Here is a 17475-nt window from a genome sequence, read left to right on the forward strand (position 1 = left end):
TTCTTTTTTTATTGACGAGATGGAATTCTGGGGGTCCTCACTCACTCCACAGGTCCTAGAGGAGAAGCAACGGGGCTGTTTTCAAAGATATCACTCCCACTGAACAGAGATTAGGCACTCTGTTCCGGCCAGGTATGTTACAGCAAGACAGTGGGGTTCTACTTTCCCATCTAGTTTAAGTACAGTCCAAATCTTTATGCTCCTTGTGGTAAAAAAAAAAAAAAAAAAGCCCTTTTGTTGCAACTGGATTCAAGGGAACTTTGTATAAATGTTACAGTGAGTAAAAATTAGCAAATTAATCTGCTCAGGTATTTGGGATATGGTTAGATATAATTTCTGTGCCTTCCTATCCCAAATTACCCAGTTATGTTAGCATTCTGATTTATAGAACCCTCTCTAATCAGTTCATTGCTAGCATTACAGTACATATATTTTTGTCATCAAATTTTTTAAGAACTTTAACTTAAAAAAAAAAAGACTTGCAAAAAGAGAATTGACCTATATAAAAAGCATTTAATATGACACAAAAGCACCTTTTATCAGGTAAAAGTCCCTATGACATATCTCAGATTACAGATTACACTCATCAAATCTCCCTTTACCTGCAAAGACTTTGTTTGAATACAAAATAACAAACATCACTGTCCCCACCTTCTTCAGATGAATCTTCAGCATCCTCGATGTAATTCGAGTCCCCAACTTTGGGGATTACAATTAATTCAGCAAGATAATGACTGTGTTCTCCAAACAAAAACAGACAATACAAAGTTTTCTAGTTTAAAAACAGCACCGTTGGAGGAAGGGGCGAGGTCTTTGAAGTGCCATGTCCCTAAACACAAGTGATTTACCAAAATTCATGCAAACTAATCTCTGAGTGGTTGATGTTTTGAACTTTTCTGTGATTGGGAGTGAAACACAGAGGTAAGAAAACAGAGCCAAACAGTAACTTTGGAAACTCAAAAGACACACATGTGCATGCGCACACACACACATCCCTGCCACAGTGTTTCTTGTTTTCCGCCCGTTGTATCACCAGTCAGAGATCTCAACCACAAAGGGGGTCTTCACGTCTATCTTGCCGCTGTTGACGATGGAGCAGTCGGTGAGCGGACGGTCGTGCCCATCAGTTGCCTGAAGTTCTATGGAGTGGACCACAGTCTGGGAAGAGAAAAGCAGATTCTGGGTTCACATCTCGCCAGCAACTATGACGGTCGCAGGTGAAATCAGTGCCCAGTCTGAAAGCCCAGGTAGAAAACCGGGTTTGTGGCTGTTGTTGTTGTTGGTATGGTACAAAAATCATGTAAGCCAACTATGGAAAACTTAAAATATTCAGGAAATGTATAGATAACAGAACAAAATTTACCCACTACCTGGCTACTGAAAGAACATACTTGTGTATTTTCTCACTTCTTTTAATTAGCATTTTATATTCTGGGGCGCCTGGGTGGCTCAGTCGGTTAAGCCTCTGCCTATAGCTCAGGTCATGATCCCAGGGTCCTGGGATCGAGCCCCGCATCGGACACTCTGCTCAGTGGGGAGCCTGCTACCTCTCTCTCTCTGCCTGCCTCTCCACCTACTTGTGATCTCTCTCTGTCAAATAAATAAAATTTTTTAAAAATTAGCATTTTACATTCTAAAAATAATATTTTCATAAACACAGAGCTCTAATCAAATGTATTTCTACCCACTTTCTACCCCAGTATAACAGTCAACATGGAATATGAGTTAGTTTCAACAATACCCTGTAAATGGTGTGGGCATAAGAAACTGGGTCAGAAGGCAGATTTAGAAGTGGACCTAGTTCTGTGTTTGCCCATTTTATTTTATTTTATTTATTTTTTTAAAGATTTTATTTATTTATTTGACAGAGAAAGATCACAAGTAGGCAGAGAGGCAGGCAGAGAGGGTGGGGGAAGCAGGCTCCCCGTGGAGCAGACAGTCCGATGCGGGGCTCGATCCCAGGACCCTAGGATCATGACCTGAGTCGAAGGCAGAGGCTTTAACCCACTGAGCCACCCAGGCACCCCTAGGTTTGCCCATTTTAAAGCTGACCCACGCCCAACAAGTGGAGTGAGAGACCCCAACCCCACAGTGATATGAAGGCCCGTTCTCTACCCTGGAGGGCTACACATCTGAGGAAACCACCTTGAGCTACACAAGGAAAGAGGGAGAACTGGTCCAGGACCAGGGACGGTGGCTTATGACCAGCTTCCCAAATGGGTCTGAGACAAAAACAGCAACAAAGCAACTCACTGCCTTGGACATGGTGCCACCTAACCCAGTCGCTGGCCAATTTAGGTTAACTTAAGATAAAAGACCAGCATTCTTCTAATAATAATTATATATATTTCTAAACATTGTGTCTATGCAAACATGTGTACACACGTCTGCCTCAAGCAGTGGCTTCCCATCTGATGACTTGTGGAACATTTTAAAAAATGCTCATTTAGAGTTAAAATAGAAATTTCTATGTATATTTTCCCACAGTTTTTAAAAATGCTTATTTGTGGGGCCACCTGTGGACACTGTGATTCTGTGAGTCTGAGGGGAGCTCAAGAAAAGTGTAGCTTAGGGCACCTGGGTGACTCAGTGGGTTAAAGCCTCTGCCTTCGGCTCAGGTCATGATCCCAGGGTCCTGGGATTGAGCCCTGCATCAGGGTCTCAGCTCAACAGGGAGCTTGCTTCTTCCTTCTCTCTCTCTGCCTACTTGTGGTCTCTGTCTGTCAAATAAATAAATAAAATCGTAAAAAAAAAAAAGAAAAGAAAAGAAAAAAAGAAAAGTGTAGCATTCACAAAGCAAGCCAGATGATCTCTGGGTTAGAATTCAGGAGATTCTGAAGATTCCTTGAAATGGTAAAAAACACACACATACACATACAGAATTTTTTTTTTTTCCGCCTGGAGAGAAAACCTATAGTTTTCATTACTATCTCAAAGAAGTCTAGGACTCCTAACATGTTAAGGACTGTTCCTCTAAGACCAGGCAGCGGGTCTCCCAGGACGCACCCCAACGGGTGGAAGGAAGTTGGTACAGTCGGGTAGGGCGTGAAGACAGAGGATCTAGAGAGCGAGAAGAAAAACTGTGACCGGAAGACAGCATAACACTTGCACTCTTCATTTCTCTTACACGTTAGTATGATATATTCACATGTATGCATATATGCAAATATATGCGTGAATGTTTGAACTTCATTACATTTAAATTTTTTTTTTAAGATTTTATTTATTTATTTGACAGATAGAGATCACAAGTAGGCAGAGAGGCAGGCAGAGAGGAGGAAGCAGGCTCCCTGCGGAGCAGAGAGCCCGATGTGGGGCTCGATCTCAGGACTCTGGGATCATGACCTGAGCCGAAGGCAGGGGCTTTAACCCACTGAGCCACCCAGGCACCCCACATTTAAAATTTTTTAAACCCTGGTTAGGCTCACCGATCAAAAACGCAAACTGGTGGAGCACAGGCATATGGACATTTAGCTCCCTTCAAGGGCATCATTCTGTGTGAGACTTGAGGGGTGCTGGCATTCATTACTGTGTGAGAATAGATGCCTTGAGGGGTGCCTAGGTGGCTCAGTCTGTTAACCATCTGCCTTCAGCTCAGGTCATGATTCCAGGGTCTTGGGACTGAGCCCCACGTCAGGCTCCCTGCTCAGCAAGGAGTCTGCTTCTCTGTCTCCCTCTGCCTGCTGCTCCCCTACTTGCGTGCTCTCTCTCTGTCAAATACATAAATGAAATCTTTAAAATAAATAAAATAAGTAGGTGCCTCAAAGGAAGTTATGGCTCGTGAGAATATAGGTCTGTCCTTTATTGTGATAGGATGGACAGTGATCTATGAAGTGATATGTATCTGCTCTCTTTCTCTCTCGTCCCTCTTGCCAATGAGAACCCTATCTTTGGCGGCTCAGGCTGAACACTTCCTTGCCTTGTGAGAGAGGTTCTTAATGGGTCAACTCAGTTCCTGGCTTTTCAATGGGTAGAATCAGGATGGAGGTAGAAGCTGTGGAAGAATTGTCACAAGTGAGCTTGGTTCACTTGCATTTGGATGGAACAGACAGAACAGCTCACATGAAAATGATACAAAATCGGGCGCCTGGGTGGCTCCGTTGGTTAACCGTCTGCCTTCAGCTCAGGTTGTGATCTCAGGGTCCTGGGATCGAGCCCCACATTAGGCTCCTTGCTCAGCAGCAAGCCTGCTTCTCCCTCTCCCTCTGCTCATGCTCACTCACTCTCTGTTTCTCTCTGCCTCTCTCTCCCTCAAATAAATAAATAAAACCACTTTTCAAAAAAAGAAAGGAAAACAAAAGAAAATGAAACCAAATCAAATATGGAAGAGGATGGGGGGTGTTCCGGAGTGGTCCAGGATTGGGTTGGGCAGACCTTCCATCTTCTAGTTTAGGAGCTGGGAGAGATTCTGTGAGCAGATGCTAAGGAGGAAAACTGTTGGGAGTGGAGGAGAATGAGGATTTTTAAGAAGTGTTTCTCTGGATTATGAACTGGACCCTTGAGATACTCTTTGAGACAGGTTATGCCTGCAGGAATTTAAATTCCCTTTAGCAACTGTCACCACTCTACTGACTATGTCTTTGGAGGGGACTTGTTTCTGCACAGAACCATGTGGTGTTCAAGGGATTTTTAAAAATATTTTGTTTTCAACCGTGGTAAAAGAACCTAACATAAAATGCACCACCTTATCTATTTCAAAGTGTACGGTGCCATAGTCTTAAGTATATTCCCATTATACTGTGCAACTATTATTCCCATTATGTGCAACGCTTCTGCAGAACTTTTTTCCTCTTGCAGAAGTGCAGCTCTGTGCCCAGAGAACACTCCCCATTTCTTCCTCCCTGCCGGCCCCTGGCAACCACCATTCTACCTCATTTTACATGTATCTGACTCCTTTAGATACCTTTTAAAAGTGGAATCGTATGGTCTTTTGTGACTGGCTTATTTTACTCAACATATTCAAGGTTCATCCATGTTGTACCATGTGACGGGATTTCCTTCCTTTTTCAGGTGGCATAAAACCTAATATATGCACGTAGGGGACCCGGGTTTTACTTGGTTATGTTAAAAAAGAGTTTCCATTTATATCAAGTAGCGAGATAAAGGAAGCCCTCAATTTTTCCACGTCAAGGCTCCATCTTCTGCCCCGGTACGCCTCACAGTTAAAATACCACATGCAATTCACCTTTAAAGAGGCAAGTCAGCATGGAATGATGGATCTCTAACAAGCACATTTTAAGATTCAAATAAATCACTGAAAGTACTCTCGCTGTAAATATAAAGCTCTGAATGGGGCATAATAACCTATCACATTACCATTCCATCAAGGACTTTTCCAAATACCACATGTTTGCCATCCAGCCAGGTGGGCTTGGTCAAGGTGATGAAGAACTGAGAGCCGTTGGTATCAGGTCCAGCATTGGCCATGCTTACCCACCCAATGCCATAATGCTTCAGCTTGAAGTTCTCATCTGGAAATGTCTCACCATAAATGCTTATACCTGGGTGAGACAAAATTAAAAAAAGAAAAAAAAAAGAGGAGAATCACCAGATGTTATATGAAAGCAAATTCTTCAAAGGGAACCATAAGGTTTTAATAGAACTGGGGACATGGGGATGGGAAAAGATGGTTAAGCATAAGGAGAAACAAAGGAAGTGGTAGAATTCACTCCTTTGGGAATCAGGGCATCAGAGACCCAGATAAACACACAAAAACCTTAAAGATGGCACCATCCTCTGACCTCAAAGCAAGACCCCAAACAAGCAAGTCAACGATTTCGCTCTGAAATGAGAAGGAAGGGCAGGATGACACCTGTGGAAACCTGGGCTATCTTACTGGCACCATGTCTGTCCTGAGCCTTCATGTGGTCGCTCCGGCTTCAGCACCCAACCCTGGCACAATCAGCACTTGATATACACCCTCCACTAATCCTCACGACCCTACGGAACAGGTCTTCTCAATCCCACTTGAAATGAAGAAACAGAGGTTACACAGCTTGAAAACTGCATAGCAGAACCCGGCGCTCACGTGACATCCTGACCCTCCAGTGGTGGCTCTTGCCCGCTCCCGTGCTGGAGCAATGGCAGCCAGCCTGCACGTAATGAGGCACAACGCCTTCCAGGCTCACCAGGCTATGGAAGGGGTGTCAAACGGGAGCACCCAGTGATCTGACCTTGAGCGGAAGAACTGGAAGCAGCCATGGGGACTGAGCTCCAGCCCAGCAGCAAGGAGGGCAGAACCCGTTTCTCCCCTAAGAGAAGAGTACACACCATGAGAAGTGTCTGCTCTATCCTCCAACACCTTGATTGCATGTCATGCCCACCTCCTCCTTTTCTGCAGGGCTCTACCTCCACTGGCTGCCAACCTCGAGATCCTGGCTTGGCTGCATGGACCAGAAGTGCCTATCCAAGGCAGGCAATTTAGAGCTGATTGGTCAGTGGCCTGGAAGGAAAGCTCTGCTCATGGAGAGGTCTAGGCCAAATGTAAGTGATCCAAAAGGTCTTTCCTCCAAAACTCAAGAGAATTTCGACTCAAGACCTATGTCCGCCCACTTCCACATGGGTGCGTGCACACGCACACCCACGGCAGGGAAGGCAAAGAGAGAGAGACGAGTCAGGAAAGAGGACACAGTGAAGCTCAGCTGTTCCTGCAGGGCTCCAGGATGGGAGAGTGGGACACCAGTTTCAAGGGCATTGCTACAGGGAGCTGCACACTCTTCCAGCTCTGCACCAGCAAGGGAGGGAGGACTGCTCTCCTGCGCATCTTCCCCCCCCCAGCCCGCTGACCCAGTGTGTTTCCGAATGTGTTTCTCTGCTCCATTCTCCATCCCTGAACCCTTACATTTTTGTAAGGACTAAAAGTAATGCTCCCGAAGACCCTGGCAAATCTAAGGGTTTAACGGTAGCCATTTTCTTATAAAGAAATCATTGTAATCAACCTAAAATTAGCAGTAGTGCATGAAAAGTGGGCCTAAGGGTTTCTCCAAAAAGTTAGCCATTTCGTACCCATCAGAACACGTATTTGCTGAATTAAAAATCTTAAATCTGAAGTAAATTTACATCCTAATGTAGCTAGCTCTATTATGGGCGTTCAGGAAAACGACTTATGACAGTTCTGAGCCCAGAGAGCTTGGGTACGTGCAGTCCCCAGGGAGGAACAATCAGCTCTGGTGTATGTGACAGTCCATAAATTTAATTATTTGTGCTTCACAGCCCTCTATCTTGGCTTATAAAAACATATAATATGGGGTGCCTGGGTAGCTCAGTGGGTTAAGTCTCTGCCTCTGGCTCAGGTCATGATCTCAGGGTCCCAGGATCGAGCCCCGCATCGGGCTCTCTGCTTAGCAGGGAGCCTGTTTCCCCCTCTCTCTCTGTCTGCCTACTTGTGATCTCTCTCTCTCTGTCAAATAAATAAAATCTTTAAAAAAAATGTAATATGGACAACTCATTGATTACTTATTATTGGAAAAGCCGACAACAAAGTAAAAGAATTTGAAAAAAAAAATGGGGGGGGGTAAATCCCCCTGCAACCCCACCACCTCAACTCTGGTCTCTCCCTTCAGTTGTGCTGCCCCCAGCCCTCCTGCACCACATCCGTATCTGGGGCCGGCTGCTCCCCTCCCCCACACCAGCGTGTGCAGGCTTTCTCATTCGACCTTTCCTTCCCTTGTGGGCCCCTTTCTCGACTGCTGCCTACTGGGAGTCTAGCATGTTAGTAACTGCAGAGCCATCTCCTGGATGAATGTATCTCCACTATGGAAAGCTAACGAGCCAGAGCACTACTGTTTCCCGTGAAGGGGGCCTCACTCGTTTGTACGTGTGACTAGATTTGAGGAGCTGAGGCCCCCCTGCCAAACCCTGTCCTTCTGAAGATTAGTTTGGTGGTCGTGAGCAGTTCATTTCTTATGTCTGGGAATTCAGTTCAGGGGGATAAATGCACAGACTTGATCTTGGGTTTCAGTGTGGTATAGAGAAAGGAGAAATATAAAAGACATGATTACCACCGGTGCCGTCCCCACTCGTGAAGTCTCCTCCTTGAATCATGAAATCTTTGATGACGCGATGAAATTTGCTTCCTTTATAGCCGTATCCTTTCTAAAGAGATTACGTCAGGTGAATATACAAGTAGATAGAACCTGTACTGCAAGGTGAACCCCACCGTTTTTAGTACATGAACTGCCGTAGTGAGCACGGAACCCCGCTGTTTATCGGGACGTGACCCAATGAGAAAATGACACAAACTCTCTGTAGAATTAGGTCCCTGTGATGATGTACGTAGAAACACATCGAAGGACCCAAAACAAAGAAATGAATCAACCGTGGAAGTAGGGTATTAAGGTCAATAAGTCAAAAGAGTGCCCATCTGTATTCTCACGTGGTAACTGCTTCCCCTGGATTTCTAGGGCCCCAAGGACACCGAGCACCAGAAGAGTAAGATTTTGTAGGAAAATAAAGTAAAATATTGTAAGAATGTCTCGGGTTCACCGGACCTGCTCAATCCACGCCCATTTTCCCAGCAGACAACTTTATGCTGGGCTTAAAAGAAAGAAGACCCCGGGGCGCCTGGGTGGCTCAGGGGGTTAAGCCTCTATCTTTGGCTCAGGTCATGATCTCAGGGTCCTGGGATCGAGCTCCACATGGGGCTCTCTGCTCAGCAGGGAGCCTGCTTCCCCTCTCTCTCTGCCTGCCTCTCTGCCTGCTTGCGATATCTCTGTCTCTCTGTCAAATAAATAAATGGAAAAAAAAAAGAAGAAGAAGGAAGACCCCCCCCTCCTGGGCGCATTTAAGGGAAGCCAGACTGACACTGACCTCCCCTGTTGCGAGCGCGACAAAATTTTCCACAGTCTTGGGCACAACCTTGCCGAAGAGGCCAATCACGATTCTGCCGACATCTTTGTCTCCAATCCTCACATCGAAGAAGACCTGCGTTGTGAGGGAACGGCGGAGCAGAGGGTTACAACGGGAAGAGAAAGGTACAGTCTGAGAATGCGTCCCCATGTGAAAGCCCTTCCCGCCTCCGCCAGCAGCGGACAAAGAAGCTCTAGATTCATCTCCAATCACCAGTGTGGCTGCATTCCATCTGCCAAAAAAAAAAAAAAAACCAAAAACGTTCATCCTGCCAACATTTCATGAGCACCCCCCTCTCGGCCAAGCACCGCACGAGGCCCTGGGTTTGCAGACTGACTCAGCACTGTCCCGAGTCCGCCGGTGAGGTCTCTGAGAACCCCACGGTCCCGGCAGCCCTGCGGTCCCCTCCCCTTTCCCAGCCTTGCGCTCTTCTGATGGGTGATGTTTTTGATCTTGGCAGGAGAGAACAACACATAAGAAGAGAAATAGTCTAACCATCCAGATTTATTTTTTTGTAACTTCGACCAGTGCCCGATTCCCGGGGAGTGCTCAGCAGACACCTGCCGTCAAGGGAACTGCAAGACATCAAAACGCACGGCCAGACCTCTGAAAGGCCTGCCACTCACTTCGGACTCTTGTCACGCTCCTGGTCCCCAGGCTTGTCCCGAGCCCCAACAGGGCCATCGGCCCTGCACACTCAGACACCCAGCTTAGTCCTCATGCCCCCAAAGTCCCACGGGGATGCTGGGTTCTCTTTGTGGCACAACATGTCAGGGCAGATGAAAGAAAGCACGTCCCCACGAGAGTGCATCAGTCACGTTGCACGCACGTGAACCCCATCGGTTCCCTTCCCTGAAACAAATGTTGAAAACCTGTTTCATCCAAATGAAATGATACCCGTAGTGCTTCACCAATCACCGTGTTAGGGTGACGCCAACGGGATGCTTGAAAAGGCGACGGAGTCGAAGGGCATTCTATTAGCGGGCTTAGATTATATGAAGCAATTTACTGTTCGAATGCGTTAAAAATAAAAGAGAGAGAGAGACCTTTGAGAGATGGCTCTAAAAAATATAAGAAGGGTTGTCAAAGAGAAAAGATGTCTCGCAGTTTAGAAAAATCGTGAAGTAAAGACTGTCAAGCTTTGGTGCAAGACAAGGGCTTCTGCCAATACGTCAGCACGTCTGTCACGGGCTGATGTGATATGTAGTGCTCCGTGTGGCATTTTAGAATTTTCCCGTGGCCACGGCAGCCGCAACTGTATTATTATTTATACAGGAGGACTTTATAGACTGTAACAAAGACCACGCCCTTGAGATGAGCCTGTGCACTTGAGGACGACAGTTGGACATGGATCTAGGACAGGCCCCAGCCCTGACACGCCGGGACCGGGGTCACCAGCCCTGGTGTCAAAGAGAAGCACCTTCTCCAAAAGGATTTCCAAGCCCAGGAGTAAACTCGGGCACAGGCAAGGACGAGGCAGCCCCGGGAGAAGAATTAGGGTCCTCATCTTAAAGGAATGCCATACAAGACCCTAGAAAGGCCTGCCAGACTTGTAACGTACAGAAGAGAAAATAAAGCCTGTGGGTGTCTGGGCAGCAAGGAGCATAAAACGTGGGAGAGCAAGCCGGAGAAGGTGAAGGAAAAGTGTCTGTCACCCAGCAAAACTCTTCAATAAAAATCTGCTGTTCTGGGGCGCCTGGGTGGCTCAGTGGTTAAGCCTCTGCCTTCGGCACAGGTCATGATCTCAGGGTCCTGGGATCGAGTCCCGCATCGGGAATCTCTGCTCAGCAGGGAGCCTGCTTCTTCCTCTCTCTCTCTCTGCCTGCCTCTCTACCTACTTGTGATTTCTCTCTGTCAAATAAATAAATAAAATCTTTAAAAAAAAAAAAAAAAATCTGCTGTTCTGACGTGCGGCCTTGCACACTTGCTAAGAAGATTTTTCTCCAAACTGCAGGGTCCTTCCACGTTGTGACTGGCAGCACGAAAATACAGCAGGGTTCTCCCTGAGTCCGGTGGAAATGATAACATCACATCTTCTCTGTCACCAAGTACACACGAACGCTGGCTCCCGGGCCCAGAGGGATGAGAGCTGAGGGAAGGCATCCCCCACGGAGAAGGTGCGATGGGAAGCAGGCCTGGAGGCCAGGGAGAGGCCTCCAGGGACAAGAATGGGCCTGAGCCCCACGGGGGCAGAGTTCCTTCTAGAGACCAAACACCAGGGCAGGAAATGGGCTCTTTGTGCCTTCCGACTGCAATTCCCAGGGAAGGGAGATTCTGACCAGTTCCAGAAGGCGGAGGAAGGCTGCTGGCTAGGAGACCTGGGTTTTTTTTTTTGCTGGGCAGCAGAGAGCGGGGAAAGAACAGGGCCCCAGAAGACTTGGGGGAATATTACTCGTGTTGGAGGGAAGGAGGATCTGGGAGCCCTGAGACCAGTTCAAGGAGGAAGTCCTAGGGCCTGTGGTGGGGTGTGTGGCTGAGGGGACTTAAGGACAGGGGAGAGAGGCACTGGGATAACGGAGAAGAAACTGGAGGAGGAGGAGGAGGAGGAGGGAGGGAAGACCCCCTGTGGGGTCTCAGGGAGCTCTGCCGAAACTGGGAGAGTGCAAGCCAACCCTGCAGTCCTGTCATTTATCCTGCATATGGCGCTTGCAGTCCAGGCAGGGAATCCTCTAAGGGGTCGAAATGGTGTTTTTAGATCCCAGGTGCCTGGCACAGCGTCGTCGTTCAAGCAGGTACTCAAAAAATGGTGAGTACTTCAACGCCCCGTGAGAGGGGACGTGAGAAGCAGGGCAAACTACCTCAGTATAGGGAGCAGGGGACCCAAGATGGCTGCCAGGCAAACACTCTCCCTCTGCACCGTGTCACCCTGAGATCATCTCTGACTGCGTGCGTGCCCTAGGGGACAGGCCCTGTTCTGGACACAGAGTGAGGCTGCAAAGCCCCTGGCCACATGGACGTTATAGTCCCCCAGAAAACACATATGTAAGTAGCTATAATATAATGGACAATCTGGTTTTATAACAAGATAAGTACTGATGAAATGTCATGGGTTATAATTATCTGTGATAATTAGTGATAATTATCTGTGGAGATCAGGGTGGGCTTCCTGGCAGAGGTGGTAACTGGATTCCACACTGTACTTCAGGAGCAAGCTCAAGTCATTTCTGTTTTCCCCTTGAGGGCTGCCTTTGGAAGGTCCTTTGAAAATGATGGGTCACGGGAGGTAGAGACAAGAGACAAGAGGGAACAGGAAAGAGGCACTCACAGAGCCTGATCCTAACCCCGGAAGGGTTAATCCTGCTTCCACTTCCAGAGCAACTAGGGTAGATGCCAAGGACAAGAGCCAACCACCCTGCTCCACTGCTAACTGGCCATGGGTCCTTGGGCAACTTAATTCAGCTCTGAGCTTCTGTTCCTCACCTGTTTCAGGGCTGCATTAATAAGGTCACATAAATAACACTAACAATGGACCTCAGAAATCTTGGCTAAGCACTTTACCTGCTTTATCACATCTAATATGCAAAACAAACACACAAAAACCCCAGTAGGTAGATATTATCTATGTTTCCACTAATAGAGAAGGAAATGGAGCTTCACACATTAAATCACCTGCCCCAAGGGCACCAGGCCATGCTCTAGGAAAGTGCCAGCAAGTTGGGTCAGGCATGTGTGCAGCTGGAAAGACAGCACTATTCTCTCTCACCTAGGTGCCTGATCTTGCGTAGAACCTCTAGCGTCTGCTCAGAAGTACAGGTTGGCAGATGTCTGTTCCGGGGACTTTGAGACCAGGGGGCTGGAGCGTGGACCAGAGGCTCCAGGGCTGGGCAGGCAGCAGAGGGGGGTGCTGGTGAGTGCCACTGAAGGGGGGGCAGTGCCTCGCCCCTCTCTTACTCCAGATTCCTAGTTTTTAAATGAAGTCAGAGGGAAAACAAAGGACCGTTGGGGAAAACACTAGAGCGATGGCCAGTTTATCTACTTTTGCGAACTCAGGGAAATTATTTTTTAAATTTAAAAATATATATATTTATTTATTTGACAGAAAGAGAGGAAGCACAAGCAAAGGGAGTGGCAGGGCAGAGGCAGAGGCAGAACCAGGCTTCCTCGATGAGCGGGGAGCCCAATGTAGGGCTCGATCCCAGGGTCCTGGGATCCTGATCTGATCTGAAGGCAGACGTTTAACCAACTGAGTCACCCAGGCATTCCTTGGGGAAATAATGTTTAATGTTTCTCTTTTCCCATATATTGAGTTGTTTTAAAAAGTCCACTGAAAAAGTCACTTGACAGGGCCGAATCTGTAGAAGACTCGCCTACACAATTAGCTTTTAGAACTTCATGATAGAGGCGCCTGGGTGGCTCAGTTGGTTAAGCTGTCTGCCTTCAGCTCTGGTCACAATCTTGCGGTCCTCAGATCGAGCCCAGCACCTGGCTCCCTGCTCAGCAGAGAGTTTGCTTCTCCCTCTGCCTATACCCCTGTTTGTGATCTCTCTCTCTGTCAAATAAATAAATAAAAATCTTAAAAAAGAAAAAAACTTCATGATAAATTTGGTAGGAAGGGAAGGGAGATACATTACTAATTCTGAGAGCAGAGTACAGGAAAATTTGCTGAATGACAGCACCCTAGCCGAGGGGCAGAGATGCTCCAACCTCCCCTCCAGCAGCTTTCTCTTGGCACCCCTCCTAGACATTCCCAGCCTGGGTGACTCACAGATCGTGACTGACTTGATCTAGGCTGGGTCTCTGCACTGGGTAGGTTTAAAAAGCTTCCCTGGTGAAGTCTGTTCCCAAACTCTGCAAATGACAGACTTATGGTAAGAAATGATTCATGTTTATCTGAAATTCACACCTCACTGGGAACCTTATATTTTATCTGGCAATTCTACTTCATTTCCCCTACCCCCCATCTAAACCATCAGCAAGTCTTATTAGTTGCATTCCAAAACATCTATTTCACATCCCTCCCCTTTGCTCCCCATTTCCACGGTTAGCACCCAAATCCACGCCATGGCCATATGGACTCTGACATGGAGCCTGAATGACCTCCCATTTCACTGTCCGTGGAGCGACCACAGTCTCTGTTTAAAAGCATATATGAGATGTCAATCCCATGCTTAAAACCCCAGGAGCTAACTGCACTTAGACTAAGACCTCAAATTAGAAGATTAAACTGCCTCAAAACCTGCTCCTAACTGTGGACTCCAAGACCCTACACGATTTTCCTGCTGCTGACCCTTCCCGCCTTGTCTCAAGACACTCCCCTCACCCCTGGGTGGAAGCCTGCCCCCCTCTCTCTGTCCTCTGAACTCTGATGGCTTTCCTGGCACGGGGCCTTTGCACATACAACTCCCTTTGCATCCCAAGTGCTTGCCAGGCTGATTTCTCTTATCCTCCAGGTATTTTTTAGTATCACCAGGTCTATTAAAGGGTTTACAATAGTCCCCGCCCCCTTACTCGAGGTTTCCATTTTCCCCAAGGTTCAGTTATTCCCCTCAGCCCTGTGAGCTGTGGTCAGAAGAGGAGGAGGAGCGGAACAGCTTGGAATGCCTATCGCAGTCAGGTCACCTTACTTCATCTCATCAGGTAGACACTTTATCATCTCCCGGCATCGCAAGAGGAAAGGTGAGTGCCCTTAAGATGTTTCGAGAATAACAGCATCTGCGTAACTTCTTACCATGTATTGTTATAACTGTCCTATTTTATTATCAGTTATTATTATTAATCTCTTTCTGTGCCTAATTTATATATTAAACGTTCCCTTTATTTAATATATATGTTATGTATAGGACAAAACACAGTGTATGGGTTTCAGTATCCACTGGGGCTCTTAGAACTTGGCCCCTGCAGACAGGAGGGGACTACTATATTTTCTTCCTCATTTTATGAACGTTACCTTTACGGTTGTATCCCGAAAGACCCAAACTGTATCTGCAGACTGAAAGACTCCCTCTCCCCCACCCTTTCAGCTCTATGGCTCTTGGACAAGCCATTTCTCAAAAATGGATACACCTCAAATATCAAGGGGCAGGGCTGAGAATCAGTGCTCACAACAGTGGGGCTAGGTTTCCGCCTTTCACGCACACAGAGACTGCAGCATGGTATGGCCTTTCTGTTCATTCTTAGGCTACATCAGATGTTTGGGGGATCTCCCTCTCCCCACGAACCTCATTCTCCCCTACCCACACCCCAGGTGGGATCTGTGGGAGAGGACTTAAGCAGTCTACTTCTTGTTCAACAGTATCATTCCCACTGGCAAACACCCGACTGACTATTAAAACAACTTGCAGCTGCCCCTCCTCCCAGATTCCAAGACACTGCTGCTGCCGGTGGTTTTTTCTACAAGTAGTGATCAAGGGCACCAAATCATTCCCTTCCCTCCCTCCCTCCCTTGCTCTGTCTCTCCCCACACCCTCCATTATCTTCTAGCCTGGGTAAATATGCTGAAAAAAGCACGGTGGTGCTTGGAGAGACAGTCCAAGGCAGATCCCCGCCCCCATCAATCCCCCCCCCCAACCCCCGCCCAATCCCCTCTAGAGATGAAAAGGCTGTGGGTGCTAGCAGCTTCCCAAGCTCAGGATGCAAACTCTGAGTGAAACAGTCAAAGGCTAAAGGCGCACCCCCCACCCCCGGGCTGAGGGGACAGACTCCCGCGAAAGCAAGTCTCCTAATTTGCCCGGACGCCCCCCACCCCAGCGGGCTCCTCCAGGCTGGGTGACAGCGGTGGCCGTCTCCCACTGCACCCCCGCGGCTCAGAGCTCGTCTCTTCGCCACCTCCGACCCCCCCCCCCCCCCGCCCCGCGCCTGCATTCTTCCTGCTTCTATTCCACAGTCCTCGCCACGCAAAAGGAAGTACTCGGGCCGCCTCCTTCCTGGAGAGAGAGCCCGGTGGTTCCGGAAGCTTCCCGCAGCTCCCAGGGCAGGTCACGTCGGACCGCCGCCCCGGAGACTAAGTTCAAACTGCTGGGCCTAGCGCCCCCAAGTCGCCCCGGACAGGGCTGTCCCCGAGCCCTCGCACTGAGCCCCGCGGCCGCCTCGCATCCCCGGCTCCCGGGAAGTCCCCTCCTCGCCGCCGCGGACTCCGAGGACCCAGTCCCCAAAGCTCCCCCCGGCCCCCTGGCCCGCGCGAGGGCAAGTTTGCTGCCCGCCAATCAGTTACCTTGGCCGTCACGGTGGGGCCTCGCCTGCTGACGCCCGAGGCCCCCGCAGAAGTCACGAGCGCGCCGAGCCCCACGCAAAGCGCGAGAGGTAGCAGCAGCTGGGGACCCGGGCCCATGGCGAGCGCCGGCAGCGGCTGCAGCGGCTCCCGCGCCACCGCAGCCTCCGGGACCGGTGGCTGGACTTCCCCGGCCGCTGCGCCTGCGCGCTCCGGGTTTGGGGAGGTGGGGGGGCTAGGATGAGGCGGTCGGGGCAGGGCGGGAACCTGGGGCGCGCTCCTCCCAAGTTCAGCCCCGGGAGCGGCTGGGGACTGGGCGCGACGCGCTGCTGACGGACGCTCCAGCGGCCCGGGCGCAGGACGCCGGGGGCCGCAGCGAGCCAGCTCTGCTTCCGCGCGGTGCCCCAGAGAGGCACGGACCCTAGGCGCCGTGGAGCTGCAGGGTGAGCGCGGGGCATCTCCCTCAATGTACCGCGTAGACGCGTGTTAAACCTGGCGGAAAGTTCAGGACTCTCCGCGCTCCAAGTCCTCCTGGCAAATTGTGCGCTGCTCAGTCAGAGGCTCTGCAGACCGGTTGGTGTCCGTGACCACAGCTGCCCTTGGAGGAGCCCCCGCCGCACCTGTCAGGTTCTTGGGAGACCTTAGTTAGCTCATCAAAGACTTCAGCCTAAAGTTTTCGATGCCTATCAGTGCTTTGGAACCCCTGGATGGGCTGACTCGATTACATGCAATGAATGACCCATGAGATGATTCAAGTTGGAGATACAGTTTTTTACAAACTTATGAACTGGGTTTAGGAAGACTAATGATATGGGGGAAAGCTCGTACTTTTTAATGGAAAACTCAGGCTGCAAAATCATATGGAAATTCTGATCTCAACTGTGAAGAAGTGTATATAAAGCCTTTTTTTAAATGGAGAGAAAGGTACCAAAACATTCACAGTAGCTGTCGTGATAGAATTATGGGTTTTTGCTTTCTTTGTAATTTTCTGATTTCCCAGGTTGTTCTATATCGAACATGTAAGTATTTTATAATCAGGGAAGCGTTATTTTAAAACTCAGTGCTTTCCGAATTTGGACTTAAAACTTTTTAATTTTAGAGTCATAGCTCCAAAATTAACTACAAATTAATAATAGTATTCTCTTGGTTTTCTGAGTGGCTGCCATGACCTTCAAGCCAAGATTTTCCTTGGGTAAGCAGATAGGATTCCTGCATGTAAGTGTAGATCTAAATATTACACTGGAACTTTTTTTTTAAAAAGATTTTATTTATTTGAGAGAGTGAGAGAGAGAATGAGTGGGGGGAGGGGCAGAGAAGAGGTAGAAGCAGATTCCTTGCTGAGCAGGGAACCCCAGGCAGGGCTCAATCCCAGGACCCCAAGATCATGATGTGAGCCAAAGGAACTTGCCCAACTGACTGAGCCACCCAGGCGCCCCAGAACCATTTCTTATATATAAAAGGCATGACTGCCACTTTGGAGG

The 17475-nt window shown here is 48.6% G+C and overlaps 1 protein-coding gene across 1 annotated transcript; it reads right to left on the reverse strand.

Annotated features, from left to right (window-relative positions):
• Window positions 1-493: 493 nt before the first annotated feature.
• On the reverse strand, window positions 494-16312 carry PPIC (peptidylprolyl isomerase C). The gene is made up of 5 exons (XM_082724441.1): window positions 15998-16312; window positions 8809-8922; window positions 8001-8094; window positions 5317-5501; window positions 494-1158 (listed from the first exon to the last, which is right to left on the reverse strand). The coding sequence occupies exons 1-5, from the start codon at window positions 16112-16114 to the stop codon at window positions 1030-1032; spliced, it is 639 nt and encodes a 212-aa protein (XP_082580567.1). The 5' UTR covers window positions 16115-16312; the 3' UTR covers window positions 494-1029.
• Window positions 16313-17475: the final 1163 nt, after the last annotated feature.

Source organism: Mustela nivalis, assembly GCF_964662115.1.
Source record: "Mustela nivalis genome assembly, chromosome: 3".
NCBI classification, from domain to species: domain Eukaryota; kingdom Metazoa; phylum Chordata; class Mammalia; order Carnivora; family Mustelidae; genus Mustela; species Mustela nivalis.

What these genes read in the sequence shown, in the direction of transcription:
- PPIC (XM_082724441.1), bottom strand. Translation starts at nt 16,114, where the DNA reads ATGGGCCCGGGTCCCCAGCTGCTGCTACCTCTCGCGCTTTGCGTGGGG. An exon ending in TCGCGCTCGCAACAGGGGAG is followed by an intron (nt 8,095 to 8,808) that starts GTCAGTGTCAGT and finishes TAATCTCTTTAG; the next exon opens with AAAGGATACGGCTATAAAGG. An exon ending in GAAAAGTCCTTGATGGAATG is followed by an intron (nt 1,159 to 5,316) that starts GTAATGTGATAG and finishes TTCTCTTCCCAG; the next exon opens with ACTGTGGTCCACTCCATAGA.